The sequence below is a fragment of the Pyxicephalus adspersus genome, chromosome 7, assembly GCF_032062135.1.
Source record: "Pyxicephalus adspersus chromosome 7, UCB_Pads_2.0, whole genome shotgun sequence".
NCBI lineage: Eukaryota > Metazoa > Chordata > Amphibia > Anura > Pyxicephalidae > Pyxicephalus > Pyxicephalus adspersus.
In genome coordinates, this window is record NC_092864.1 from 25,483,983 (window position 1) to 25,510,647 (window position 26,665).

The 26,665-nt window shown below is 40.1% G+C and overlaps 1 protein-coding gene across 1 annotated transcript; it reads left to right on the plus strand.

Moving 5' to 3' along the window:
* Positions 1-10,505: 10,505 nt before the first annotated feature.
* LOC140335336 (protein mono-ADP-ribosyltransferase PARP14-like) lies at positions 10,506-26,245 on the plus strand. The gene is given in 16 exon segments (XM_072417893.1): positions 10,506-10,659; positions 11,087-11,120; positions 12,423-12,611; positions 13,494-13,730; positions 14,525-15,249; positions 15,251-16,777; positions 17,621-17,857; positions 19,317-19,538; positions 19,641-19,707; positions 20,755-20,904; positions 21,520-21,582; positions 22,258-22,434; positions 23,117-23,326; positions 23,853-24,482; positions 25,438-25,577; positions 26,045-26,245. Coding segments are annotated over 14 exon segments (4,626 nt in total). The 5' UTR covers positions 10,506-10,659; positions 11,087-11,120; positions 12,423-12,556; the 3' UTR covers positions 26,231-26,245.
* Positions 26,246-26,665: the final 420 nt, after the last annotated feature.

Here is a 26,665-nt window from a genome sequence, read left to right on the forward strand (position 1 = left end):
TCCCAGTTCCACATAGCTACCTACCCAAGACACCTTTTCCCCTCCCAGTCCCACATACCAACCTACCCAAGATTCCTTTTACCCTCCCAGTCCCACGTACCTACCTACCCAAGACACCCTCTCCCCTCCCAGTCTTATATACCTACCTTTCTAAGACACCCTTTACCTTCCCAGTTCCACAAACCTTCCTACCCAGGACAACCCTTCCCTTTCCTAGTTCCACATAGCTACCTACCCAAGACACCCTTTTCGCTCCCAGTCCCACATACCTACCTACCCAAGACACCCTTTCCTCCCCCAGTCTTATATACCTACCTTCCCAAGACACCCTTTACCTTCACAGTTCCACATACCTACCTACCCAGGACACCCCTTCCCTTTCCCAGTTACTTATACCTACCTACCAAGCTACTCTTTCACCTCCCAATCCAACAAACCAACCTACCCAAGACACCCTTTCCCCTCCCAGTCCCACATACCTACCTACCCAAAGACACTCTTTCCCCTACCCCGTCCCTTATACCTACCTACCCAAGACACCCTTTCCCCTCCCAGTTACTTATACCTACCTACCAAGCTACTCTTTCTCCTCCCAGTCCTACAAACCTACCTACCCAAGACAATCTTTCCCCTCCCAGTCCCTTACACCTACCTACCCAAGACACCCTTTCTCCACCCAATCCCACATAGCTAGCTCTTGAAAAATCATTTCAAATGCCAGATAATTGCCTTACAATAACCCCAATCTCTAAGCCTTGCCAGCTACTGCCAAAGGCACCACCCATCCTGCCCAGTGGGGATTCCTTCCCCCCACAGTACTTACCTGACTCCTTGTAATAAATAATTATACCCCTCCCACCATCACCTACCTTGCTCCTGCTTGTAACGTATTAGGGTCCCCCCCCCCACACTACTTACCTGACTCCTTGTAATAAATAATCACACTCCTCCCACCATCACCTACCTGCCTCCTCCTTGAATTGTATGAGGATCTACCCCTGGCTACATTCGGTGTCTTGGATCTCACATTCTCCACCGCCCGATTTGCTTTTACTCTGGAAATATGTCTGGACTTTATTCTTCAGCTTTTCCAGTTTTTGCGGCCCCTGACTCCAGGTTAGGACCAGTGGGTAGGGGTTCCTGCTGTCTCCCATGGTGATAGCATTCAGTGGGGTCAGTTAGCAGAGGGTGAAGAGACTGAGAAGGGAGTGGTTGGGTATTTTCTAAACACAGGAATATGTGTGAAAAAAAAAAGTTCTGCAAAAGGTTTCACTTTCTGTTTTTGCAAATCAGCTGATTTTCTATAATTGCTTGAGAATTATAGAAGAATCTGGGCCTGGCACCCTGCCTGACCTCTCCCTCACCCCACTATCTCCATTAAAAGCAAAAGCCAAAGATAACATTACAGTGAGTGAAAACATTGTTTTGTCCTCAGCTCTCTAATTGTATTTAAAATATTTAATAAAATTCCCTAAAAAACACAAATCAAGATTTTATTTTAGGTTCTAAGAAGCCAAAAATTTTCATCATTACAACTCTTGTATAAACCATAACTCACCAAGAATAACAATACACTGCCCACCCAGAAGTGGGTGGGGATGAACCCCTGGCTGCAGTCTGTTTTTTGGGTTCTCCTCTGCCGAATTTACTTTTAATCGGAACATAAAGGATGATAGGGGAAAAAGAGGAAAAATCCTGGTATAGGTGAGGCCGTTCCAAGGTGCTAAAGTAAAGACAGCTACCCAGTCACACAGCTATATAAAGTTAATCATCACTGGACAGCTATTTTCCTTCCAAAAGCAGAGATTGCAAGTGACGGAAAGATACAGAGGACCCTGCCCAGAAGAGCTTACAATCTATGCCTTAATCTCCATTTCCGGTGACACCCGAGGACTGGGGTAGACAGTGGACCATCATGGAAGGATCAACGGGGGTTATTTTTTATAAAAGCTGCATCTATTAAATAAGAAAATTGACTTCTGATATTATTATTATACAGTATTTATATAGCGCCAACATATTACACAGCGCTGTACATTAAATAGGGGGTGCTAATGACAGACAGATACAGACAGTGACACTGAGGGAAGAGAGGACCCTGACCAGAAGAGCTTACAATCTAAGAAATAAAATTCTCATGGTAAAGGATATTAGATTTTATATGAAAGCTGTCCAGATGACAGCCATATGGGGGCTCAGATTGATTCCCCAGCAAAGGGGTCTCCACGGCAGGTTGGATATCTCTTCTGCATATAAAAGGCTGCTTGACCTAGGACATCTTCAGGCAAAACCCATCTTTTACCCCCCCAGCCCATCATAATTAACCATTCCCAATCCCCTCATTTAATACCAATGCACATATTTTTGGAAAATGGCCAGATGACCTTTTATTACCAAAACCCTAAACAACAATATAGTGATCTAAAATCCAAGGACATAAATATGATAACATACCAATATAATACCGTGACAAACAAAAAATAACGTGAATGCTAACAATAACCTTACAACTTAAAGCGGACCAAAACTCCAAATTTTTACTTTACATAAAAGTGTAGACAACCCTTTTATATACAGTAAAAATTTACAGTTTCAGTGCAACATCCTTTTTTTTTTTAAAAAAAGGGGTGCAGCACCTCCCCTTTCTGTCTTTATAGCCGCAACCTACATTATGCATCCCGCAATGCTCTTGGCTGCTCCTTCCGCTCATGCCTGATCTCGGGCATGTGTAAAAGAGGCATTTTCTTAACTAAGGGGAAAGAGGTGCCAATCTCAGGCATGTGTAGTGAGATTGGCTTTTTTTCCCCCTTGACAGCGGGCTACTTTACCCAATCTCTCACCTGTGCAGTGCAAGATCGAATGACTTAGAAAGAAGAAATTAGAAAAGGATTGAAGATGGCAGCACCCGGCACTTTCTCTGTGCCAGGACGAAGAAGAAGACGGCGCAAGACCGGATTGAAGAAAGCCTTAGCTTGATTGAGGAATTTGCGGTAACAGTAAGTGTGCTTTTTTTATTTTTCTCTTTAGTTCCACTTTAACATCCAGTACTCTCCTCAGGTTGCAAGTCCACATAGGCCTCACCCACTCCACATAACCCCTAAGAGGCTATGTTACCTAGAGGAGAAAAAGTTTAGATCCAGCCCTGGTAGGGGGTATGTAATGCACAACATAGTTTAAGGAGTGCAGGGGTAAGGGGTATGGAATGCACAACAAAGTTTATAGAATACAGGGGTCAGGGGTATAAAATGCACAACAAAGTTTATGGAGCGCAGGGATCAAGTGTAAAATACATCATCATAGTGTAGAGAGTGCAGGGTGAATATAATGCACAGCAAAGCTTACTTAGAGCTCTAGGAGACCTGATCAAATCCTCATTCTTTGAGCTCAGAAGGGCCCAACCTGTCCCTCATCAGAGCCATTTATAGGGGGCATACAGTATGATTTCTGGTGTAATCTGACCTGTGTGAAAACTTTTTGACCTACACAGGACTTATGTAATGTACAACACAGTATGTAAGACTATGTTATGCAACACATCAGGCCTGATTTCTCAAGGTTCTCCAAGACTGGAGAAGATTGACTATGGGAGAATCTGGGTGATCCAGCAAACCTGGAATGGATTTAAAAAAAATATATTTTCCTATTAGTAAATAATTTCAATCCTGGACCAGATCCACTCTAGATTTGTTGGAATCTTCTCCAGTCTTGGAGAGATTTAATAAATCAGTCTAATACCATTATAGGTGTATTATAGTGTATATAATATATGTGGAGTATTGTACAACAACACTTACAGAGTGCAGGAGCCTAGAATGTCTGTGTGTAGAATACAGGAGTTTGTAATGTAACACATGGGCAGCTGAAAAAGTTACTCACATGAGGATAATAATGGTTCAGTGATAAGCATTTTGGTGGGGGAATTTTATATACCCTACTGTTCATAAATGAGCAATCCAGCTATGAGCGTACATTAGGCATCAGCTGCGTTGTGTGCAGGTTGAGGTGTACGTCATCGAATCCCCACTATCATTTAGTATACAGTTTATTAGTCTGAACTGTGTCACCTGCATCCATTTCACCTGTACCTGTGTCACTCACATCCATTTCACCTGTGCCTATGTCATCCACACTTATTTCACCTGTGCCTATGACACCTGCACCCATTTCAACTGTGTCTATGTCATCTGCACCCATTTTACCTGCAACTATGTCACCTGCACCCATTTCACATGTGTCTATGTCACCCACACCCATTTCACCTGTGTCATCTGACCCTACAGAGATTTAAAAGCTAAGTATGATATTGTCTTTAATATGTTATTTTTGACTGTAAATGTATCAACTCTCTGATTAGAGCAAAGACTTCAACCTAATACATCATAGATAAATTATATCTGGACAAGTTGATGACATTCAGTTGGGATCCATTGTGAGTTTGTGAAAGAACTGTCCTGTGTGCCTAATAAGAGTGATGGTGTTCTGGGTAAACTGTTTCCAGTTTTTGTGAGTCTGCACCCACAGCCCTTTGGGCATTATCACTATCCATGTCTAACATCAATTTATTATCTGAAATGTATGGTGCCTTTCTGTGTATCTTGTGTCTTTCTGAGTAATATCTCGGTAAATCACTACATCTCGGATAAATCACTTTTTTGTTTGCCACGTTTTCTTAAATATGAAGGGCAACATTATAGGTTTTGCTTTTTGTCTTTGTATAATACTTGTATCCATGCTCTGATACTGCTATGAATGCTATGTTTTTTTTATATGTAATTAGAGTTCATACCTGAGCATTTGCATTCCTTTAATCAGGAGCTTCTGAGTGTGAAGAAGTGGTCTCCATAGAAGAGTGCAGAGGCAGAGGAAAGCCAAGTTTCAGAGAGAGCCAGGAAGTTTGGAGATTTAGAGAAGTTGTAGATAGAGGTTCATTTATTGCAGACAGATCTGACATTCCATAGACAACATGAAAAGGGTGTAAGAATGTGTGAGTCTAATGAATGCAAATGAGGTTAGATGGAGGGTGAAATGGTGGGGAAGAGAATGGCTGAGGAGAGTGAAAGAGCTGGCAGACAAGGAGATGACAGACTGGGGAGGGAAAGAAGGAACCAGCAGAGTGAGTACAGGGTGAATGATACATTGTATCAGATAATGGCAATTCACAGGAACACATTAGACAATACTGAATACAGAATATGAGCAGCAACTCTAGTAGATATTTTAGCAAAACTTGGGTACAGGGTTCCAGGAGAATGGCAGATCCTATGGTGTCAGCTGAGTGTGTAGCAGTCCAGATGGTTTCTTAATGAAGATTATTCCATATGGCTGAGGCAGTGGTTGCAAGGTAGAATTCCATTTTCAATTTGGTTTAAATTCCCTAAATTAATTCCCAAAGCACCTAATATTTGGCTCCTGGAATTTGAGCACGTAAATAGTTGTGCTTTGGTTCCTAAACTGATTCAAGTATGATGGGATTTGTGAGATCAGTTGAACCTGGGTAAGGGGTTAGTAGGGCAATAAATATAATTTGTGCAGTCAGCTGGAAAAAAAGGTATAGTGAAAGCAGATAGAATGCCTTAATTTTTAATGAAACAATAAATCCATGTAACATGCTAGTAACAATACACAGGCAGAAGAAATTGGCCACACAAATGGACACAACAGTTCAGATGGCAGAGTGGATGACATACATGTGGAGGAAGACAAATTCAGATTAGATACTGGAAGATGAAGAATGAAGGAGATTGATTCATTAGTGATGTTAGTTTTTAGATTAATTTATTAATTATTATTTGGGTCCTAATATGTGTGAAATGGGCCATTCCAGGACCGGCAAGTAGGATAGATCATACAAGGACAATCAGGCAGTGTAGATCATCCCAGTATATGCAGGCAGGAGGAATCATCCCGGAAAAGTCAACCGCTCAAATTGTTTTAGCAGTCAGGTAGGAATGGCCCAGAACAAGGGGTCTGATTTAATAAAGCTCTCTAAGGCTGGAGAGGATACACTTTCATCAGTGAAGCTGGGTGATCAAGCAAACCTGGAATGGATTCTTCAAAGTCATTTGCTATTCGTTAGCAAATGTTTCAAATCCTAGACCAGATCCATTCCAGGTTTGCTGGTAAAACTATATCCCCTCCAGCCTTGGAGAGCTTTAATAAATCAGGCCCAATGCATCAAGATTGCTCTCTGAGTGCTATCAGGGGTCCCGCATCAGGATTTTCTGTATCAGTAAAGACATTCCAGGAACTTGGCATTACTATATAGAGGGACTACAGAAGTCAGAAATGCTTGACCAGGCAAAGGTAGCCCCTATGTAAAAAACAGCATTGAGTAGAAAACCCAATCTCAGGGCAAAAAAGAGACACTATGGAGGAGTCACTGGTGACAAAACACGAGACTTTCAGCCCCTGTGGCATAATGGAGAAGCATTGAGTGACACATAGGAGGCTTTTATATTCAGAACAGCTATCCAACCTGCAAAGGAGACATCACTGGGGAACCATTCTTCATATGACTGTGATCCACCTCACATAGACAATAAACCTCCACCTCTGCAGCTAATAAAATCCATCTGTTCAAGCAGCCATGGCTAGAGTGCACATAGACAGGAAGTGGTGGCAAACAGACCACAGCAGATTATAAGGGCTGAAATGGGGCAAAGGATGAAAAAAGGGGGAAATAAGGATTTTAATTATTAAAAAAGGATAATTGTTTATGATTAACAGTACAAAATGTCACCAAATTTGGGATGACATTCAATGAGCTATTTTCTGTATTTCATAATGATTTTTTTTCTATATGGAGCTTTTATTTCTCCTTTGTGTGGATCTGTAAGTATTTTCAGTGATAATATTATGTTCTCCAGCCTGTATATTGCAGCATTGTGAGGGAGGCAGCTGACAAATGTAAACATACAAAGGCCTCTCCCTGTGCTGTGGAACTGCAAGGCTGTAATTCTGTTTTAACTCTCCAGCAGATATAGAAAATCACCTAATCTGCAGTAACAGAAAGTGAAAGCATTTTTGCAGTAACAGAAAGTGAAAGCATTTTCAGAGCTGTTTGCACATAAGTATTTCTATTCCTGGAAGACTCCCCCACCACTCCCTGCCCAGGCATATTATCTCACCCTCTGCTCACTCACCCCACTGAATGCAATCAGCATGGGAGACAGCAGGAACCCCTACCCACTGGCCCTAACCCATAGTCAGGGGCCACAAAAACTGAAAAAGCTGAAGAATAAAGTGCAGACATATTTCTAGGGTAAAAGCAAATTGGGTGGAGGAGAATGGGAGATCCAAGACACCGACTGCAGCCAGGGGTACATTGTCATACACTTCAAGGAGGTAGGTAGGTACTGGGTGGAAAGTGGATAAAAAAATACTACAAAGGAGAGTCAGGTAAATACTGAGAATAGAGGGGGGACCTCATATACTGCAAGAAGGAGGCAGGGAAGTACTGAGAAATTAAGGAGAGGAAATTTGAATTTAATATTTATTGCTTATTATTAGGTGACGATTATTGTGTGCAACCAATCCATACTATATGGGCCTGACAGAGTGCATTTTGGTTGGTTGCTATAGGTTTCCCAAGTCAAAAATAATTTGCCTAAAACAGTGGTGCCCAACCATTTTTCACACAATGCAAACAAACATCTAGATACAAAGATGTATGTTTAAAACTAGAATAGTTTTATTTAAAATGAAATCAAATTTAAATGTTTCTAGTTACTGTTACGTACATTCACCAAATAAAGGAAATGGTAAATCAAGAATTTCTGCACTCACCATTTGATGCTCATTTTAATAATAAAAGATACAAAACTAAAGCTATCATACAATGCTTAATGGTCATATATTGCTCCCCGCTCATTATTCCTGTACCAAAGAGCAGAAACGACACCATACAATGTGTCCTGTCAGTTATAGGGGGCCACTAAACGTCTCAGCAATGCCAGAGAAATGGAATTCATGTGACAGATAGCAAAGGGGGGCATGTTCTCACTGCTACATCTTCAGGGCTCGACATCTCCCCGTTCACAGAAGGTAAGTGGCCTATGTGCTATGTGTGACAGGGTGGCACAGTATGACAGGTATAGTTTTTCTTATCTTGTGATGGCGCCGTAGTGATGTAATGTTAGGGGGAGTTAGACACAAGAGTCCCCCACTTGCAGTTCCATTTACCTTTTCTACAGAGAAAAATTGAGATTCATAGAGAGAAAAGTGATAGCTATGTGTGACAGGGTAGCGTGATATGATGGGTATAACATGAGGGGGGGGGACAAAAGGCATTTTCTACTTGCTAACATGCTTCTGTTCCAGAGAAATAGGGGTTCAGAAAAGGTAAGTGTCCAGCTATGTGTAACAAGCACCGCACCAGCCGCTCAGTCCCTCGCACCTCAGCGTCTGCAGATTTGACTCCAGGTGGCAGTGGGCGGTACTGAGCGTCTCCCCCGAGCCAGGGTCCCATGGCATGAGGAAGGGGTAACCACACCACAACCTCACCACCAGTCTGAACGCAGCTTGAAGTTTTGTGAAAGAGCAAGTATATATTTGGGAGCGAATTAACAGTAGCCTAATGATCATTGACATAGAAATGGGACACGGGGGTCTCTAACATGCATACTCAAATTGAGGACCCTGGTCTTGAAATAGCCCCCCTTAAAGCATACCTTAACTCAGAATTTTCACTTTACATGAAAGGGTAGACAAGTAAAAAGTTTAAAAAAAAAGGGTGCAGCACTACTCCCTAATTCTTGATCGCCTAGGCAATTGAGATTCAATGGGAGCGCAAAGCCTCTCGGGATACCAAGTCATACCTTCTGCAAATGCCTGAGCACTTCGGGAATGCGCAGAAGGAGTCCCTTCATCAAAAGGGGAAAAATAGCCGATCTTGCGCATGTGCAGTGAGATCAGCAAGTTTTTTTTTCCCAACTACGTCACCCAATCGCGCCTGGGTCGGGTGACGTAGTAAGAAGAACCCAGAAGGGAGGATAGCGGCGCCTAGAGAGCCAGTCCGAAGACAGATGCTGGGACAACGCGGGACCCGATGTAAGAGACCTCCAGACCGATCTACTGCACTGTGGGATTGAAAGATTAAAGGGGATTTTTTTTTGGCCTTTTTTGAGTTTACTTCCTCTTTAATGGGAAAGAATCCCTGCGTGTTATTAGGTTTTATTGCTTGTGACCCTGTACCTGGCAACTTTTTATGTTTAGGGGACTGAAATGCGGTTTAGTAACAGCTCTTAGGGTTCCCTGTGTACCCTGAAAATATCACATTTCTATGACACTCAGTGTAGAATATATGAAGTTTTACATCACAGCAAGTCCCAGCACCCATTTGAGCTGGCTTTCCCAATGGTGTTGTTACATGGCTGAGAGTCTAAACAGGGGACAGACAGATACCTCCCCTCCAGTCATTCTGGACAATTTTGCCCCACCTACGGCCACGTCTCTGCTACTCAGGATTTATAACACAACCTGGGTAAATTGGAAACTTATGTTTTTTTTTATTTTACCTGTAACATTGCTGCTTTGAAGGAAAATAATTGAGGGTGGAGGGGTTGTTTGGGGTAGACAGCTAGATAGTTATTTGAGGATGGGGGTGTTTAGGTAGGTAGTTAGATGGACTAGGTGGAGGAGGAGTGCCTTCAGTTAGTAGCTTGCATGGCTTAGAGAGGGAGAGTTGTCTTGGTTATACAGCTGTGTTGGACTAGGAGGGACAAGAGATTTTTGAATAGGTAGGTAGATTGGGCTCAGAGGGGGTAAGTTGTTGTTAAGTAGCAATGTTGGGCTTGGAGGGGTGTCTAGGGTAGGTAGGTAGGTAGCTAGATGAAGCTAAAAAGGGGAGGAGTGTCATGGATATATATGGGGAATGGGGAAAGGAAGGGAGCCTTTGGTAGGTAAGTAGTTGGATAGGACTAGGAGGATGGCAAGTGGGTAGCTATGTAGAGCTGGTAGGGGGTGGGGTATCTTACAAAGGTAGGGGGTAGTTAAGAGGGGGGAAAGTACAATTGATAGATATGTGGGGTAGGGATGGGGAAGGGTGTCAAGGTAGGTAGCTATATGAGGATGGGAGCATATCTTTTATAAGTAGATATGAGGGGTTGGATATATTAGAGTTAGAGAATTGTGGTTGGATAGCTCTGTCAGATGGGGTGTTGTTGGTAGGTAGCCATGTTATGAGTTGTTGTGGATGACTGAGAGTTCAGGTAGGCTGTGAGGTTGCAGTGCAGTTACCACTCCTCACACCTGTGAACCATGCACACAGGTAAGACGCTACATGTAGTTGGTCACCTACCCCCTCCTATAGGAAAGGAATGGCGGCAGTACCATCCAGGTATGTCAAAGCGGCAAACAAGCTTCCAACTGCCAGGAGTCCCAGGAACCGCAATCCCCATTGCTTGTCTCAAGGAACATTAGGAGTATTGTTTTTATTGATGTCAAACCAGATAAGAAAATAGATTTCTGTATTGTGAATGTCCTGCACCATACAATATACAATAATAATCCATCTTCTCTATCACAGCAAGGTATCGGGTCCTGCAGAAAAAGGCTCATGAGCTGAAATTACCAAATGGAGAGACAATACAGCTGGAGGTTCACTTACCGGAACATGTACAGAGTACAAAGACCTCTCCACCCCCAAAGAAGGAGGATGAGGTAAGTTGGTTTATTAGGAGGTAAGGAGGCATTCCCTACTTTCGTTGGCAGATTCTGACAAGGAGTTGCAAATCCTCTGATGGATCTCGTCAAAGATGAAATCCTTGTTCATTTTATTCTCATGTTTGGGGAGACAAACAAATCCTCTGCTATCTCTGTGTACATAATATAGATTTATGATTTCTTGTGTATGAGCTTTGAGGACCCCACCAAGGACGGTCTGTGTTGCATAAAAAAAAAAAAAGCCAGTTTTTGGAAGGAACAAAGTTTTCTTTGGTTACCTCCAATTTAGGGCTGTCAATGGATGTGCTGTGGACTCAATCACCTTGAAGTGCTCTAACTTCTAAAATTATGTACTGGACCTCCGAGAAGACACCAGAGTTGGGAAATACATACATTTATGTAATGATTATGTGTTTTTTTGCAGGCCCATAAACCAGAAAAGAGCTCAAATCTTGCAGGTAAGGGAACAATGCTGAGTGAATTGGGCAGATAAAAGCGATGTATCTTCCCATGGGAATTGTAATGCAACACTGAGGTTTTCATGGTCAAAATGTCAACTGAGGGGTGGTTCCTTTGGAACAGAGGCTAAGGGTAAAGCATAGAGGGTGCTGACTTGTGTACTTAGCTCGGGAAGCGTTCAAAAAAGGCAAGACGTTCAACTTTCAGCTCATTATGGGTGCGGGGTACAGTACACTCTGACTTTTTTGCCTTGAGTGCTAAAGGATCTTATCCCACCACTGCTTTAGAGGGTCATTTCATCCTTAACATCACTGAAATATTGAGAAATAGAGCTGTATGCAATTTTTTACCTTTTATCATAGAACTGCACCTTGGCCCCTCTCCCTCCCCTACGTAACTATTTCATGGCCAGATCTAGTTACCAGAACAGGGGTGAGCAAATGTCATTCTTACCATTTGTGCCTTTTTCTGTGCCATGGTTGAAGCGTTGGGAAGGTTACATTATTTTTATTGTTTTTTTCCTTTATACGTCCCGCAATTGGATGGTTTTGTACATGCTTTGGCCAAGTCACATGATGGGTCCAGACACCATGTAGACAATGAGGAAAATGAAGGCAATTTTTGGTGATGGATTTAATTGGCACCTAACGGTTTATGGAAAATCGTATTATCAACCCTGGGTCTCTTATTGTTCCAAAAAATACTTCTCACCATCCTCATTGTTTTATTTTTTTTTTTACAAGATATTAGGCAAGAAATTAATTACACTAAATACACCCCTACAGCCTCAATATAAAGTCCAATCATCTAAATAAAGAAAAAAAAAAGCAAATCAAGCATCTCAGTGATCAGATAGTTTCCACTCTAGCAAGATACCAACTAAATCTGTTAATTGTCTCCAAAATCATCCTAAATTATCAGCAATGGTCATGGTGCCCTCCCATATCTGCAACTGAAACCACCATAAAAAAGCTAACTGGGCAATTGTTCTGTGCTGCCCACAGATGGGTAAAGTGGGGGCGGGTGTAAAATACAACAGGCAGAACATAAAAAGATATCAGCAAGGGCTACAAAAAGCCTGCAAAGTACAGTCCTAATAAAATAATTATTCTGTTCCTTAGCAGGTTCTAAAATAATTTAAATCTAACCTCATGCACCATGTCAATATTTATAATGTGTATTAATATGTTGAGTTATACGAAAGGAAAATGTGGATGGTTAGAGATATTTGGGATTAAGGTAATAACATTTCTACATTTTGAAACGGTTTTATAATTTTCTGAACTATTACTCAACTACAGAGAAAGAAGAGGTGTCACCCAGCCATTCATCATCTCTGGTTCTGATTGAGAACATCCAGGACAAATGTACTCCTGAGATACTGAACCTCCTAGTGGAAAATATCAGCAAGAAATCGGCAGACATTGACTTCTTCATGGAAAGGATTCCCGAGATCCAGTCTGCTGTCATCACCTTCATATGTGATATAGGTCAGACCCACAACTGGGACAATAATGAATCTACTTTTATGTTTTATTTTCTCAGTGCTGGTTAGAGAATGGGTGAAGAAATAAAATTTGCTGCTATGGGTTGCAGAAATATTTATCTTTTTTCTCAGTAACCAGGCTGACTGGGGAGGTGCAGGGCCAACATTCAGAGAATGAAACTGCTCACTGATTTCAGAAAAATAAGCAATATGTGTAAAATAATGAAATGCAATTATTAATGTATAACCAAATAAATAATGTTTATACAATTTGCATTCCCCAGACTGGAAATCAACATGGACATATTGGTACTGTTGACATTGACGAACCAGGCAGCCATTATACATAGATATAGATAGGAGGGCAGTGGCTCAGCTTCACATATTGACTACTTCTTTATCAGGCTGGATGCAGAAACTGGACAACATTTTAAAGTTTATGTCCAGGGAAAACAAACAAAACACACACACATATATATATATATATATATATATACCTGCTGATCTACAAGAAATCCAATAATCCAATCTCTGAACTCCTGTGAGCTGAAGCCCCACACTTAAAGCAGAAATAAACTCAGCTGATGGGGATCAGAGCTTTTTCATAATGTGCAAATATGCTCAGCACTTCAGATGATTCTTGCCCGATACGAATGGTCAGGATTGTCTCGGGCAGGAATCTGGCAAGTGTACAGAAGTCTCCTGATGTTGCATCCATGAGCGACTGATGATGAAGGACCGAAATACAATTGAAGGGAGAAGAGCACAGTCGGGTGCCACTCGCTCGTTCTTTTACCTGCCCTCAGTAAATGTCAGCAGGCTGGGGTGGAAAGATGAATATAAATGAATCTAACCATTCACTGGGATATGATGCATCTTTTCACAGATACTGCAGATTTCATTGGACAATTCTCCAGCTGCCAAAGAGCACAACGACAGGGAGTTACAGCAAAGAGTCTGGAAGAAAGCCGAACTGTCCGAGTGGAGGGGATCCCCCCCAAAACCCCAGAGACCATGATCGAACTTTACTTTGAAAGTGCAAGGAATGGAGGAGGAATTGTACAAGATGTGGTCATGTTACCATATGAGGATGCTGTACTGGTCACATTTCAGCAGCCAGAAGGTGAGAGGAATAGGGGTAGTGCATGGTAGCACCTGGAGCAGATAGAGGGGAGGGGATGGCCCAGATTTATAAAATAGATTGTATATTCTCAGCTCAACTAATTGATTAGGGATAATGAATGAGGGAGTCCTACCCATAACAATCTGCCAGTGAATTATAAATCCTTAATATTTAAATTTTAAATAATAAATATAAAATTAAACCATGAGTTTAGTTTTACTTAGTTTAGTGAAGGTCTGTTGATTTCAACCATCCGATACAAGCGAAAATACCTTTTTTTAGTGAATGTTCAGCACATTCACTAAGTTTAAGTGAATTATACCTTGTTAGATGATATGTCACCTTGGTAAGTGAACCAGTTTGAGAAATAATTCCTCCTTCTTGCAGTGTGCAGGATGGAGGAATTATTATGTGTGAAAAAGACAATTTTTTTCCTGTTAGTTTATGTCAGTGTATCCTGGAAGTGTTGCATTTTACCTAAATTGTTTTCTTCAACTTCAGCTGTAAAAATATCCCCATCCAAAAATATGACCAAAGCTTAACCAATATAAAATAATATTGAAGGGGCTGACTTTTTTGCCATGTTTATTGGCAGATATTTGTTTCCTGCAAACAGATAATAAGGTTCAGCTATCAGTTAGTTATTCCTTTCATATTCTAAATGATGATATTATATATTATATAGTATTTATTATATTATATTATGAATGCTAATGCTATCACTGTTGTATCTGTGCTGATGGCTGCATTCTGTACCTTTTAACTGAATAACTCCAAGTTTCTCTTCTTTGCAGTTCTACAGACGCTAATGACGAGGCAGCATGCATTTAATAATCAGACAGTATCTGTGTACCCATATTATTCATCTATTGGACATTGCTTGTATGGACAAAAAGGCCCTCATACAGCAATACCTGATTCTGAAGAAATCCCAATTAATTTGCATATACTGGAACTTATTTCAAAGGATCCACAGAAAAAAATAAATGTAGAAAGAGCCATGGCAAATATTTATTGTGATATCACATGGCCAGATTTAGGCCATGCCACACCTGTCATCAAATTGTCTTTTCTCAATACTCTCTCCTGTCATCTCCGGACCTTGGCAAAGGTAGCTCCAACATGGAAGAAAAAAGTCCACGCAGAGTTCTCACGTCTAATGTCCATGTACAAAGTCATAGAGTGCGACCTAAAGCCACCAGTCTGGGAAGCCATCAGGGAAAAGGTCTCCAGTTCACCATATGATGGAGTCCTCATTAAACCAGACTTAGCTTCAGAAAAGGCTTTCATTGTGGACATTGCAGAAGATGTTACGAAGGTTGAACCTTCATTCAGAAATCTGGTAGAGGAAACTGCTAGACAATTGAGTAAAGTAGTAGATGATGTGCTTCTGGAGCCTGCAGCTTACAAATTATTGTTTGCACATGGACTGGAGAAAAGTATCCTAGAGGATTCTCCACATGTAAAGATTAGCTATGAGGAAACTACTAAGACACTTAAACTCTGTGGGACAAAAAAATGAAGTTCTCACTGCCAAATGTGAAGTTCTCAATACTATGCAAAGTCTGAAATACAAATCCATTCAGCTCGATCCACACATCATCAAGTTTCTGAAGGCAGCAGACAATAAGAAATTGTCAGAAAGTCTTCTTTTGAAGAAAAACATTAGAGCAATGTTTCTTGTAGAAGATAATGCAGTAAATTTAATTGGTTACTCGGATAAAGATCTGAAAAATGCTGAAGAATCTGTGAGGAGAGAATTGATGTATTTCCAGATTTCTGTTGAGGATAAAAGTGTCACTCAGAGCCCAGAATGGAGAAGTCTGAAGAGCTCTCTAGAGAAGAAGTTTAATGTTCAAGGAATATGTGTTTCAATAGAGGAGTTCCCTGTGAGGGATTGGAATGAGGTGGTGATCACTGGTCTATCTTCATCTGCAAAAGAAACCTACCAGCAAATCCATGGTTTTGTAGAGAAGAACACTTTGGTGGAAAAGGACATCAAACTAAAATCAGCAGCAATTTTGCAGTTTATGGAGGAAGAAAGGAAGCATGAATGGAATGAAATTTGTAAGAATGTTAAGGTTGTAAAGAAACAGAACTTGATCTACTTGTCTGGCCCAAAGCTTTATGTAGAAGAGGCTGAAACCGGCATAAGAGAAATGATTTCCAAAGTTTACACTGACACTTTATACATTGATAAACCTGGGGCCAAACAATTCTTTATGGAAAATGAAGATATGTATGTTGCTACACTAAAAAACAAGCACAATTGTGTGATACATTTACAAAAGGAGGTAGATGACAGAACTACTAATCTAAGTGAACCACATTGCCAAGTCACCCTGCAGAATGGAGCCAATCTGGTTACATATAAAGGTGACCTGTGCCAACACAATGCCGATGTCATCGTAATTTCATCAAATAAGAATTTAAAGCCCACTGGAGGAGCAGCACTGGCTTTGGTGAAAGCAGCAGGACTCAAACTTCAGAAAGACTGTGAAATAATTATTCAGAAGGAAGGGGAGCTGGAAGCAGGAGAGTGTGCAATAACAGATGCAAGTGATTTGTCATGAAAGAAGGTGATTCATGCATGTGGTCCCCAATGGGATAAAAAGCCAAATCCAAAATGTGAACGTCTTCTACGGAAAGCAATAACCTGCAGCTTGGAGATGGCTTCAGATAATGGTCAGAGCTCTGTTGCACTGTCTGTTGGTGATTTTGTTTCTTCTGGATGTCCTTTGAACCTGTGTGGGGAAAACATTGTAAAAGCAATAAAATCATTCACAGAAAGTCAAGTAGAAGCCAGCGCCATCAAAAGCATTCATTTCGTAGACAGTGATGAGGAAATGTTAAAAACTTTAACCAAATTCTTGAATGAAGAGTTTGAAGAAAAAAATGTTCAACTTACTCCGAAACGTGGAAAGACAAAAGAGAAAAAGAAGACCCCAAAGAAGGAGGAAATGATAACAAAAGCCAACGACCAAATGGTGATAACCAAAGAAGGGTTGAATGTCAATATAAAACAAGGCAATATAGAAGATGCAATGGTAAGTTTCATTTAATCCATTGTTCCTTTTTTCTATTACACATATAAGGTATATTAACCTCTGTGTTACAGAGATGGCTGTATTTAGGCTGTATATCAGGTATGTCAAGCCATGAGAGGGCCCAACTGAGATGACTAAATCTTCAATGGGGCCAAACAATGTCTGCGAGGGCCATTCCTGCCTAATTTCAGAATACGGTTATGTCACTTTGGCAGATTACAATTCTTAGTCCCGAAAAAGGGGGGTTATAAAACATTTAATGAAATATTTAGCTTTGATTTTATATAAGGAAGTATATCAAATGTTAATTGGAAAATAACCTTCCTTAAACCTCCAAGGGCCACATGTGTCTTATCACGTGTGATTACCAATTTGTTATGCTGACATTAGACAGACCTCTATGTATGAAAGGGAATGGGGTGAAAGGTCCTCACTCCTTGTATAACAAAGGAAAACTTCGCAGAATTCCATTTGTTTTTTTCGGTTCTATGAGAAAGTATCAATATATATGACCTACCTTCATGATTATCAGTGGCAGTATGCACTAAAATGTTTTTCTGACTTTGTACAGTAGGTTGACTAGGTAGGATGACTTCTCTCACATATCCTGCAGTCATATCATGAGAGGTCACCTTATGCTGTACTTTGATCTTATTTATTCTGTAAAAAAGATTCCACTCAAGAAATATAAGCCAAACAGATTGCATGGCGAGCTTGATTTTTAATTTTTTTTAAATTTGAGTCAGCGGTATCTGTGGGTTGTACCTAATACTTTATTGGTGGCTGTGTTAAAGCATTGGCCTTTCTTGGATGGGTCAGTAATAGTTTGTCTTCTTCACACAGACCAATGTGGTAGTGAATAGTGTGGGAAAGGATCTAAATCTTCGTTCTGGTGCTGTGTCCAAGGCTCTGTTTGGGAAGGCCGGAAACAACCTCCAGGATCTACTGAATAAAGAGAGACAGGGCAGACAGGTGGTAGACGGCTCTATGTTTGTTACTGACGGCTGTAACCTGTCCTGTGACACTGTTATTCATGCTGTCGTACCTCAGTGGGATGGTGGAAATGGATCTTCCGAGAGGGTATGGAAAAGAAAGAAAATGTATTCATCTAAGCTGATGTGTGACAATCTTTCATAGAATTGCATTAGTTGTGCTTAACAATATTGCACTAAATACAAAGCACACTTACACAATTGAAATGGAATAAAAATCTATTCAGCAGGACCAAATCTTTGGTCATCTCACTCAAAGTTGTAATGGTCATGATGGCTTCTCTTCCACCTAAGAGTCAAGTTAAGAGGAACTGCTTTTCGGAGTTTGGGAACTATTTGTAAAAACTATTTGATCAAAACTAATTTCCTTTCTCCATAAATAAATGCATAGGTAACTTGTTCACAGACCAATAAATAAAATGAAATATTGAATTATTATTACACTAATGAGCTGCTATAATGATGTTTGGTATTCATACTTCCAGCGTCATATAACTGTAGACTCTAAAACACTAAATGTTTGACACACATCACTTCACCGCAATACATAACACATATCAGCAGAGTTTTCGTTTTTCACAGTCACATATTCTAGTAGTGGTGTCTTGTTCTATGTCTACAAATGTCCCCATTACTTTTACCATCACTGTCTTCCTTCTTATTCCGTCTGCCCTATCATCCCTCCATCCGATGCATCATATGCAAGATCAGCTCCATACTACTATTAATATCATTATTATTATTATTATTGCTATTAACATTACTACTATCAAACTTCTGTATTTGCTGATGTTTTGCTATGTATTTCAACAGGAACACTTCACTTTACTCCACTTTACTCCTAACCTGACACAATGTTGGTGACATAAGAATATCTGCAACAACACATCTGTTTCCTTTTCCTAATTAGCCAGGGACTAGTAAAATATTTCTTAAAGCAAAATTACATAAAATATATCAACCTTCCTCCCAAGTCCTTATTGCTCATAAAGTTATCGAACTTTCCTTTTCATTAATGTTTGCTGTGCGAAAATCCCATTCTCTCCATTGTCACTGAAGGGTAATCTGATATGAGGAAGCAAAGCTAAGGCCTTCTATTGCCAAGATTGTAAATCAGTAATGCAGAAAATATCACATAACCACAAAAGATCAGGGTGACCGCAGGAAATACTGGTGACTAGTCCCCCGCTTGCCTTTTTTGGGCACAATTTCCACAGTACAGATCCTTCTAAGTTTCTTCTTCAATCTAGAAGTTGTATCTTTCATACTAACCTGACAAGTCTACACCTTTCTCTGCCATCAATTTAGATTCTATTTATCTTCATAATGGAAGCCAATAACTTCCTGGTCACCACTAGATATATCAAAGCCTGGTTACATTACCCCACGCACCCTAATTCCGCAGAATGTTACCAATAAATGTGATTAGCAATTTATAAATCATGAATACTGGTAATGGCTAACATCAGATTGTACAATTCATCCATATCTGTACACAACTGCACCATCACCCATCTGTATTAGCATCCAATTGTGTCTATCTACAGATTCTTCGAACGATTGTGAGGGAATGTCTGAGTATCACGGAAAACAAACAATTCAGATCTATCACGATTCCTGTGATTGGAACAGGAATTCTCAGATTTCCCAAGAATACTGTGGCTTCAATAATGTTTGAGGAGATTCTCAACTTCAGCAGCAAAAATCAGCTCCAATATGTGAAACAAGTGAATATCATGGTGCACCCAAGTGACACAGAAAACATAAAGGTAAGAAAACAATTTCATTTTATTGTAGGTAAACCAGTGAGATATGAGAATGTTGTCAAGTTTTATGGTTCTTACACACAAAATCCTGCATTGATATTTCAGGCTTTTACATCAGAGCTGGAGAAAAAGATCAGCACTGGGGGGCAGAAGAAAGAAGACAAAGCCAAATGTAAGTTATATAATGGTGTTATATACAGAAATGTTATACATGCCATATACCGCAGAGTCTGGAATTTATTTAGTAATGTAAAAGAAGCTGTTCACATAGCAAAGTGATTTATCTCCTTGCAAGGGATATTTGATTTACTACTAATTTAGTAAATATGATGAAACTCTATTGACTTCAACCATACAATCATGTGATAATTCAGTATAGCTTGTGAACAGCTTAAATTCTTTCAGTAAAATGTGTAGAGCTGTCTATGGTCCGCTAGTTCAGGATTAGGAATTAAACCCCCATCCAGTGTATTTTCATCTCTGCACTAGGGAGATTCATGATCTTTTTGTCCTGGGGACTATTGTGCCTGAGACAGAAAAGGAATATAAGCATGACAGTTGTCTCCACAACAGGAATGGAGTGGAATTCTGCCAATGGGGACACCTATACCAGTGACAACTACCCAGGAGAGAATTTCCCGTCTCCCTTTTCAGTGCAAAAGGAAAAGGCTGCCCAGGTAGTAATCATAAAACTCTGGTGTGCTAATATCTCCTCCACGCTCATTGGGGACTTCAGTTACCCCAATGTCCCCTTCATAGACTTGTATGGAGATCCTGAATTGTTTTCTTGGGCAGATGTTTTATTATTTTATAGAATAGAAAAATAGTCTACTTAATTTTATAATATAAGAATTTACACAAGCACAGTACAGTATTGTTAACATAACTAGAAATTTTAAAACAATAGAATAAAAGATTTCGGATCTTTAGTATTCGGTCCTGAGACGCCCTCCTGGGCGTTCCGTTAATGAACTGATGGTTGAGTACTCCCAACGCAATGAAATTTTAGCAGAAAAGCCACCTTATTAATGGCCTCCTGTCCTGTCTTTCTTTGCAGTTACCTCTAAGTTTCTTTTTCAGCAATTGTTATCAAGCAGCAAGAGTTTAAACTAGATTTATTTCAAACAAAAAAATGAAAAATGTTTGAGGGTCACACTGACATAATAATAAACTAGAATGTATACTTAGGGTTTTGCTTTCTTACAATTATGTTTTGTAGCTTTTTTTGGTAATGTGAAAAGCCCAGAACACAATGTTTATACAATGAAGATTGGATCTCTCAACTACAAGGTGAAAACTGGAGATATAACACAAGAAAAGTGTGATGCCATTATCAATTCAACTAATACCACTTTCAACCTAAAATCAGGTATTCACATAAATCTTTTGGGTCCAAATAATGCTTTACAGTGCAAATTCTGAAAACTCTGAACAGAACACTATGGAGGTCATTTTGGAGCTGTGATATCCTGGTGATGGATGTAATCAGAAAGTTAGAGAAAAGCACAGGAGCAGAGTATTTTCCACCTTATGATGGGTCATGGTGGAAGATGTGATATCTAAGTGGTTGGTGTAATCAGAAAAGTAGAGATAAAGTCAGAAGCAGAGAATTTTCTACTTGATGGAGGGTTTTGTTGGAAATTGTGATATTTCATGGGTGGGTTTAAAATCTGATTCAGGAAGGAGAATATATTTGATATTGATTATCAGGCTTTGCCATAGGACACTTTATTCATACAGCAAGCTTTATGGTTTATGTTAAAAGGGAAAATAAATGAACCGTGTGGACGACCCATAGACCCTCAGTAAAATGTAGATGTTTTATAATTTTTTATGTAAAGCATTACCAGAGATAACACATTTCTCAAACATTATTTTACTGCTTTGAATCCTTTGATCTTGTAAAGAAAATATTGCTTCTTCTTCTCATTATACAAATTCTGGATTCCATTTTGAGAACCTGATATAAACTGTGTTGTTACAGGAGTTTCTAAAGTCATCCTGGAAGGAGCTGGGCCTACTATTGAGAATGAATGTGCATTGCTTGGTAAGACTTTATAAATAATATTTCACACCAGACAGACAGCATGTGATGAAATGTATGAAATAAAACATGAATATTTTGGTAAATACATTAGTTAATTGTACCCATTAGACAGCAGGGACTGAGGCATCAAGAAGTTACCTAAAGGGTTAGATCAAAAGAAAATGTTTTTTATTTAGCCAAACAAATGTCCTACACAAACTATTTACACATTCATTGGATAGGGAAAATGGTCACACAATTATACACTCTGTTTGTGTGCCAGACCCTCACCGCTGGTTATCTCCACCACCACAGCTGCCCAACCTGTGTTCAGTATTTTGACAACTTTAGGGTTAACACTTTTGCTCTTTTTAGTTAATCTTGGACATCAGTCCTCTGCTGAGCTCAGTGCTTCTCTCTCTGGCTAACCAGTGTTCTTCTCTTCTATGATGGTGGAGGTCTATCCTAGGTGCACAGGGCTTTTATTGATAAAGCCATGCAGCTAAACAGAAAAGACAATGGCAAGAAACAATAAAACCACCATTGTTTATATTCCTTCGGGGTCCTCCAGGAAAAGAACTATATTAGTTTTATGGGCCTGTTTTTTTCTGGTTCCTTTTCACTAGCTGACACTCATGTCCAACATTAGCTGCAATATTGCTTGTATACTTTACCTCTGTCATTTTTTTTTTGCAGGAACCAAACCTAACAATGGGTGTGTGGTCACACAAGGAGGAAATCTTCCTTTTAAGAATATAATACATGTTGCCGGTCAAAATAAACCACATTTAATAAAGCAGTGTGTAATAAATGCCCTGAAAATGTGTGAGACACAACAAGCAACTTCTGTGGCCTTACCAGCCATAGGAACAGGTGGGAAATTCTCGGGGGTCCTGATTTCTGAAATGCAAACTCCTTGTTCAGTCTTCTTTAGCTATAGCTGCCAATACCATTTAAACTGTTGATATCCAATTGTAATTTGTCAAGGCATTTTTGGTTATTAGGATACAATGGTATTTATTTTAGACATTTTAGAAACAGGGCTCCTTTTGATTATGTTAAAGTCTAGACACTTTAGGGCATAGATGAACACATATATGAAAAGGCATTCATGCTTTGTGTTGATAGGTTACGTACAAGGAGTTGAGTTACTAAAGGATTACAGGCTTTTCACTCAGCAAAGTGAATTATCTCCTTTCATTGAACATATCAGAAATTGTGGGGTCACCAGCAGAAGGCAGGGGTCCTGATTCCCTAATATAGATAGAATTGTGGGATTATCATGACTAGAGGGGTCACCAGCAAGAAGAAAGAGGTACATATTCACTAGAGGGGTCACCAGCAGGTAGAAGGAGGTCCTGATTCCCCTATACAGATAGAATTGTGGCTTCACCATCACTGAAGGGGGTGAAAGAAGTAGGAAGTAGGAGTTTATTTTTAGGTTCCTTCTTTTCTTTATTTCAAAGTTGCAATGAATCAGACATCATTAGCATTCTCCATGATTTGCCATCTTGGTCACCCTTTATGTTTTTTTTCCCCACTCTTCTTTGCCTAGGTGCTGGTGGTGCGTCCTCTGCAGCAGTTGCTGATGCAATTTTAGACGGTGTGGTGGATTTAGTTAAATCTAAATCAGCTGTAACTGTCCAAAATGTGACAGTGGTAATATTCCAGAAACAAATGTTAAACGATTTCCATGACAGTATGAAGAAGAAAGAACCAACAATTGCAGCCAATGAATCCTGGTTTTCATGGTCTAAATTCACATGTAAGTATTATATTTTTAGGATGTAGTGCATTGCTGTTCTGTGTGTGCTACATATCACCAGTGACCGGACCAGATGGCCCTTTAACAAAGTAAAAATGCCAAAGTACGTCCCCTTCCCTTATGAGCTGTGAACTGCTTTAGCAGCATAGGTTGCATTTGCTTTTGTTGCTCCTTTCCTGCTTTAGTGTCCAAAGTGTTCACCTGTCCTGCTTACCTGGCTGGTTCCTTCATATCTCTGTAAATGCAAATCTTCTGTTAGGACACTAATGCTGGGATCATTGTTGTAACCAGTGTGACCTGTAATCCGCACACAGAAATCTAAACTGGGTCCAACAAATTTGTATTTTTTAAAAGGAAATCCCTTTCCTATTTTATTACTGTTATCTGTCACTTCCTTTATGCTGATAGCGTTTTCCTGGACAGAAAGGAAATCCCAACCATCTTTCTACCTGCTCAGTGCAAGAATTATATGGGTTTCTTTGTGTCTTTGTGTCTAATCCCAGTATTCTTCCCTCTCTTATTACAGCCTTTTTAGGTTTTGGACAATCCCACAAAAACAATGACCAGACAGAAGAGGAAGAAGAGGATGAAGAACCCAAAGTTTTTGAGCTGAGAGAAAACATTGAGCCGGCCATTTTCCACCTGTGTGCAGAAAGCCAAAAATCTGTGAGCGAGGCCATGGAATGGCTCCAAGACCTCATAACAAAGGATCAGCATGACAATTGCATCACAGATAACTGGATACAAGACTTTGATGATAAAGACCGGGAAATTCTGTCTCAGCTGCAAAGAGAAAAAAAAGTTTCTATTACTTTTGACTTGCCACAGTCCACCATTGAGGTGTCAGGTCGTACCAAGGATGTTCTGATGGTCAGTAATAAAATCCAAGACATAATAAGGGGTGTGCGAGATAAGAAGACACAGGAACCAGAGGCAGAGCTGTGCAGTAATGTGGTGGAGTGGGGATATTATAAAGGCACCAACTATGTTCCCTTCGACAAAATGACAAACTTACAGCTGGAAAAGGCAGAAAATGGCGAAATAGGTTCTCAATATATTTATATCGCTGGTGTGCAATACACAGCAATTACAGAACTGAAAAGTGCAAGAGACACCAGAGGAAACACAATTGAGCTTCAGCGAAATCCAAAAAATGGTAATTTTTTCCCTCTTGTTCAAGTCTTCATTAGTCATTACATTTTTTCATTATTATCTGTCATTATTATGAGGGGGTGACTCTAGTTAATAGAAATTAGACTTGGTAGTCCCAGGGCTGTGTTATCTGTATTACTATGGACAGATGTTTTCACAATGAGAACCAATCTAGAGGGCCAGGATACAGTATGATGGAGACCTCAAAATTAGTGTTCATAGACTTTATATGGCAGTCTCCCAATACATGTGACTTAGGTTGCATTGGGGGTGACACTTTCACATTTATAGGTCAGTCCCTGACAGTTCTGAATGACGGCTGAGTAACTCAGTAACTGAGCAGCTTAAAAAACATTGATATAGCCCTGGGAAAGGTTAATACCAGGACTGTTTGTATGTGATCACCGTGTTTCCTTATAAAAACTCCTTTTAAAGGGATATGCTGGGCCAAAGACATCTTGGGACACTTTTGCTCCAATCATCATTTACCCCCCTCACCTCCCTGTATAGACCCCAGCATTATAGGTAACCATTGTTCTGACATCAGTGACCTATATCTTCACTCATCTCGACCATGTGCCAGATCTAAGCACGCCTGGCTGTCGTGCATTTTAATGGTGCCTAAAGGACAACCAAACATGTCTTCAAGTAATGGAAAAATATCACAGAACACAAGCAGCAATAGGCCTTCCAATAGGAACTATTATGTACTAATTAGCTATGTTGGGATGATCCAAGTCCAACACTGACACAGCTGCCTGTCTTGTCTAATGCAATATAGGGCAGCCCTAAAATCCCATAAAACATCATGAAACTGAGGGCCAACAGAGAAGCTGCAAGTCATACAAAGCAATTATGGTAGCCTAGTGGTCAGCACACTGAGCTTCTGACCAATGTACATTGATGTGTAATAATTGTGTGGATGAAATTAACTCATTGTGTAACTTTTCCTATTACAGCCGAGTCTCTGGTAATCCCCCCATATTGGGATGCCATGGACACCGCACAGCTGAAGGTGGTACCGCTGAACACTGGCAGTCCTGACTACTCTGAAGTCCTGGACCTATTCACACAGACATGCCAAATGAGAATTATCAAGGTAATAATAAAAGTGAAAATATATTCTGCTGAGAGATGGAAATGTCAATGCAGTGACTGAAAGTGAAAGTAAATGTACGTAAATGTAAAGAACAATAAAAAGCCAATTTATGAGCATAGGGGTGAGGATAGTATACATTCACTATGGTTTCTTGGCAATCATATAATGTCATAGCTGGGTGCATGAGATTCCGCCAGAGGAGCCCAATGCAACATTCCATTCTCAGTGTGTTGCTGGCTGTCAGTCAGGACTCCGGAGCTGCACCAATATGTCTGGGTGCTGGATGGACAGACTGAAATGCTACTGTGCAGAGACAGAAAGATGTGGGTGTTAGTACCCCTGGCAATGTTACTTGGTATGTGCTTTGCCCCAACTCCTTGCCACCTATTTTTTCTATCACTTATAGATGATGAGTTAATACCAACAGGCAGAACTCGTGTCATAAGTTTTCTTTTCTTTTATCTCAGATTGAGAGGATACAAAACAAACATTTATATCAAAACTACCAGATTAAGAAGAACAGCATTAATGCCAAGACTGGTACCAGAACCAAGGAGAAGAAGCTCTTCCATGGCACCGAGGTGGACTCTACAGAGAATATAAATCACAATGGGTTCAACAGAGCCTACGCTGGGAGCAATGGTGAGAAGTAACTTCCATTATTCAGTATGATTGTTAGTTCTGCTGCAGCTGAGAGCAGCTAAAGATTCAACACTATGTTAAGGACATGGGGGGGGGGGGATTACTAAAGGAGTTTAGTCTGTTCACTCGACCAAGTATCACTCTGCAAGTGAATGAGATGAAACTGCTGTCTTCAGCTGTCCAATCATGTGCAACAAAAATCATTTTGACTTTGCTAAGTGAACAGCCTAAAACTCGTAGTAAATCGAACCCACTGTGCTAGCTGCACCATCCTGCCAGTCACTGCTGAATTTCTAACCAAAAAGTAGAACATTATTGCAGAGTTGGGGCAGCATAGCGACTTAGTGCTCAGTAATTTGATGTCCTGGGTTCACTTCCAATCTATACTTTATCTGCATGGAGTTTGCATGTTCATAACATACGTAAGTTCATTGGCTTTTTCCAAT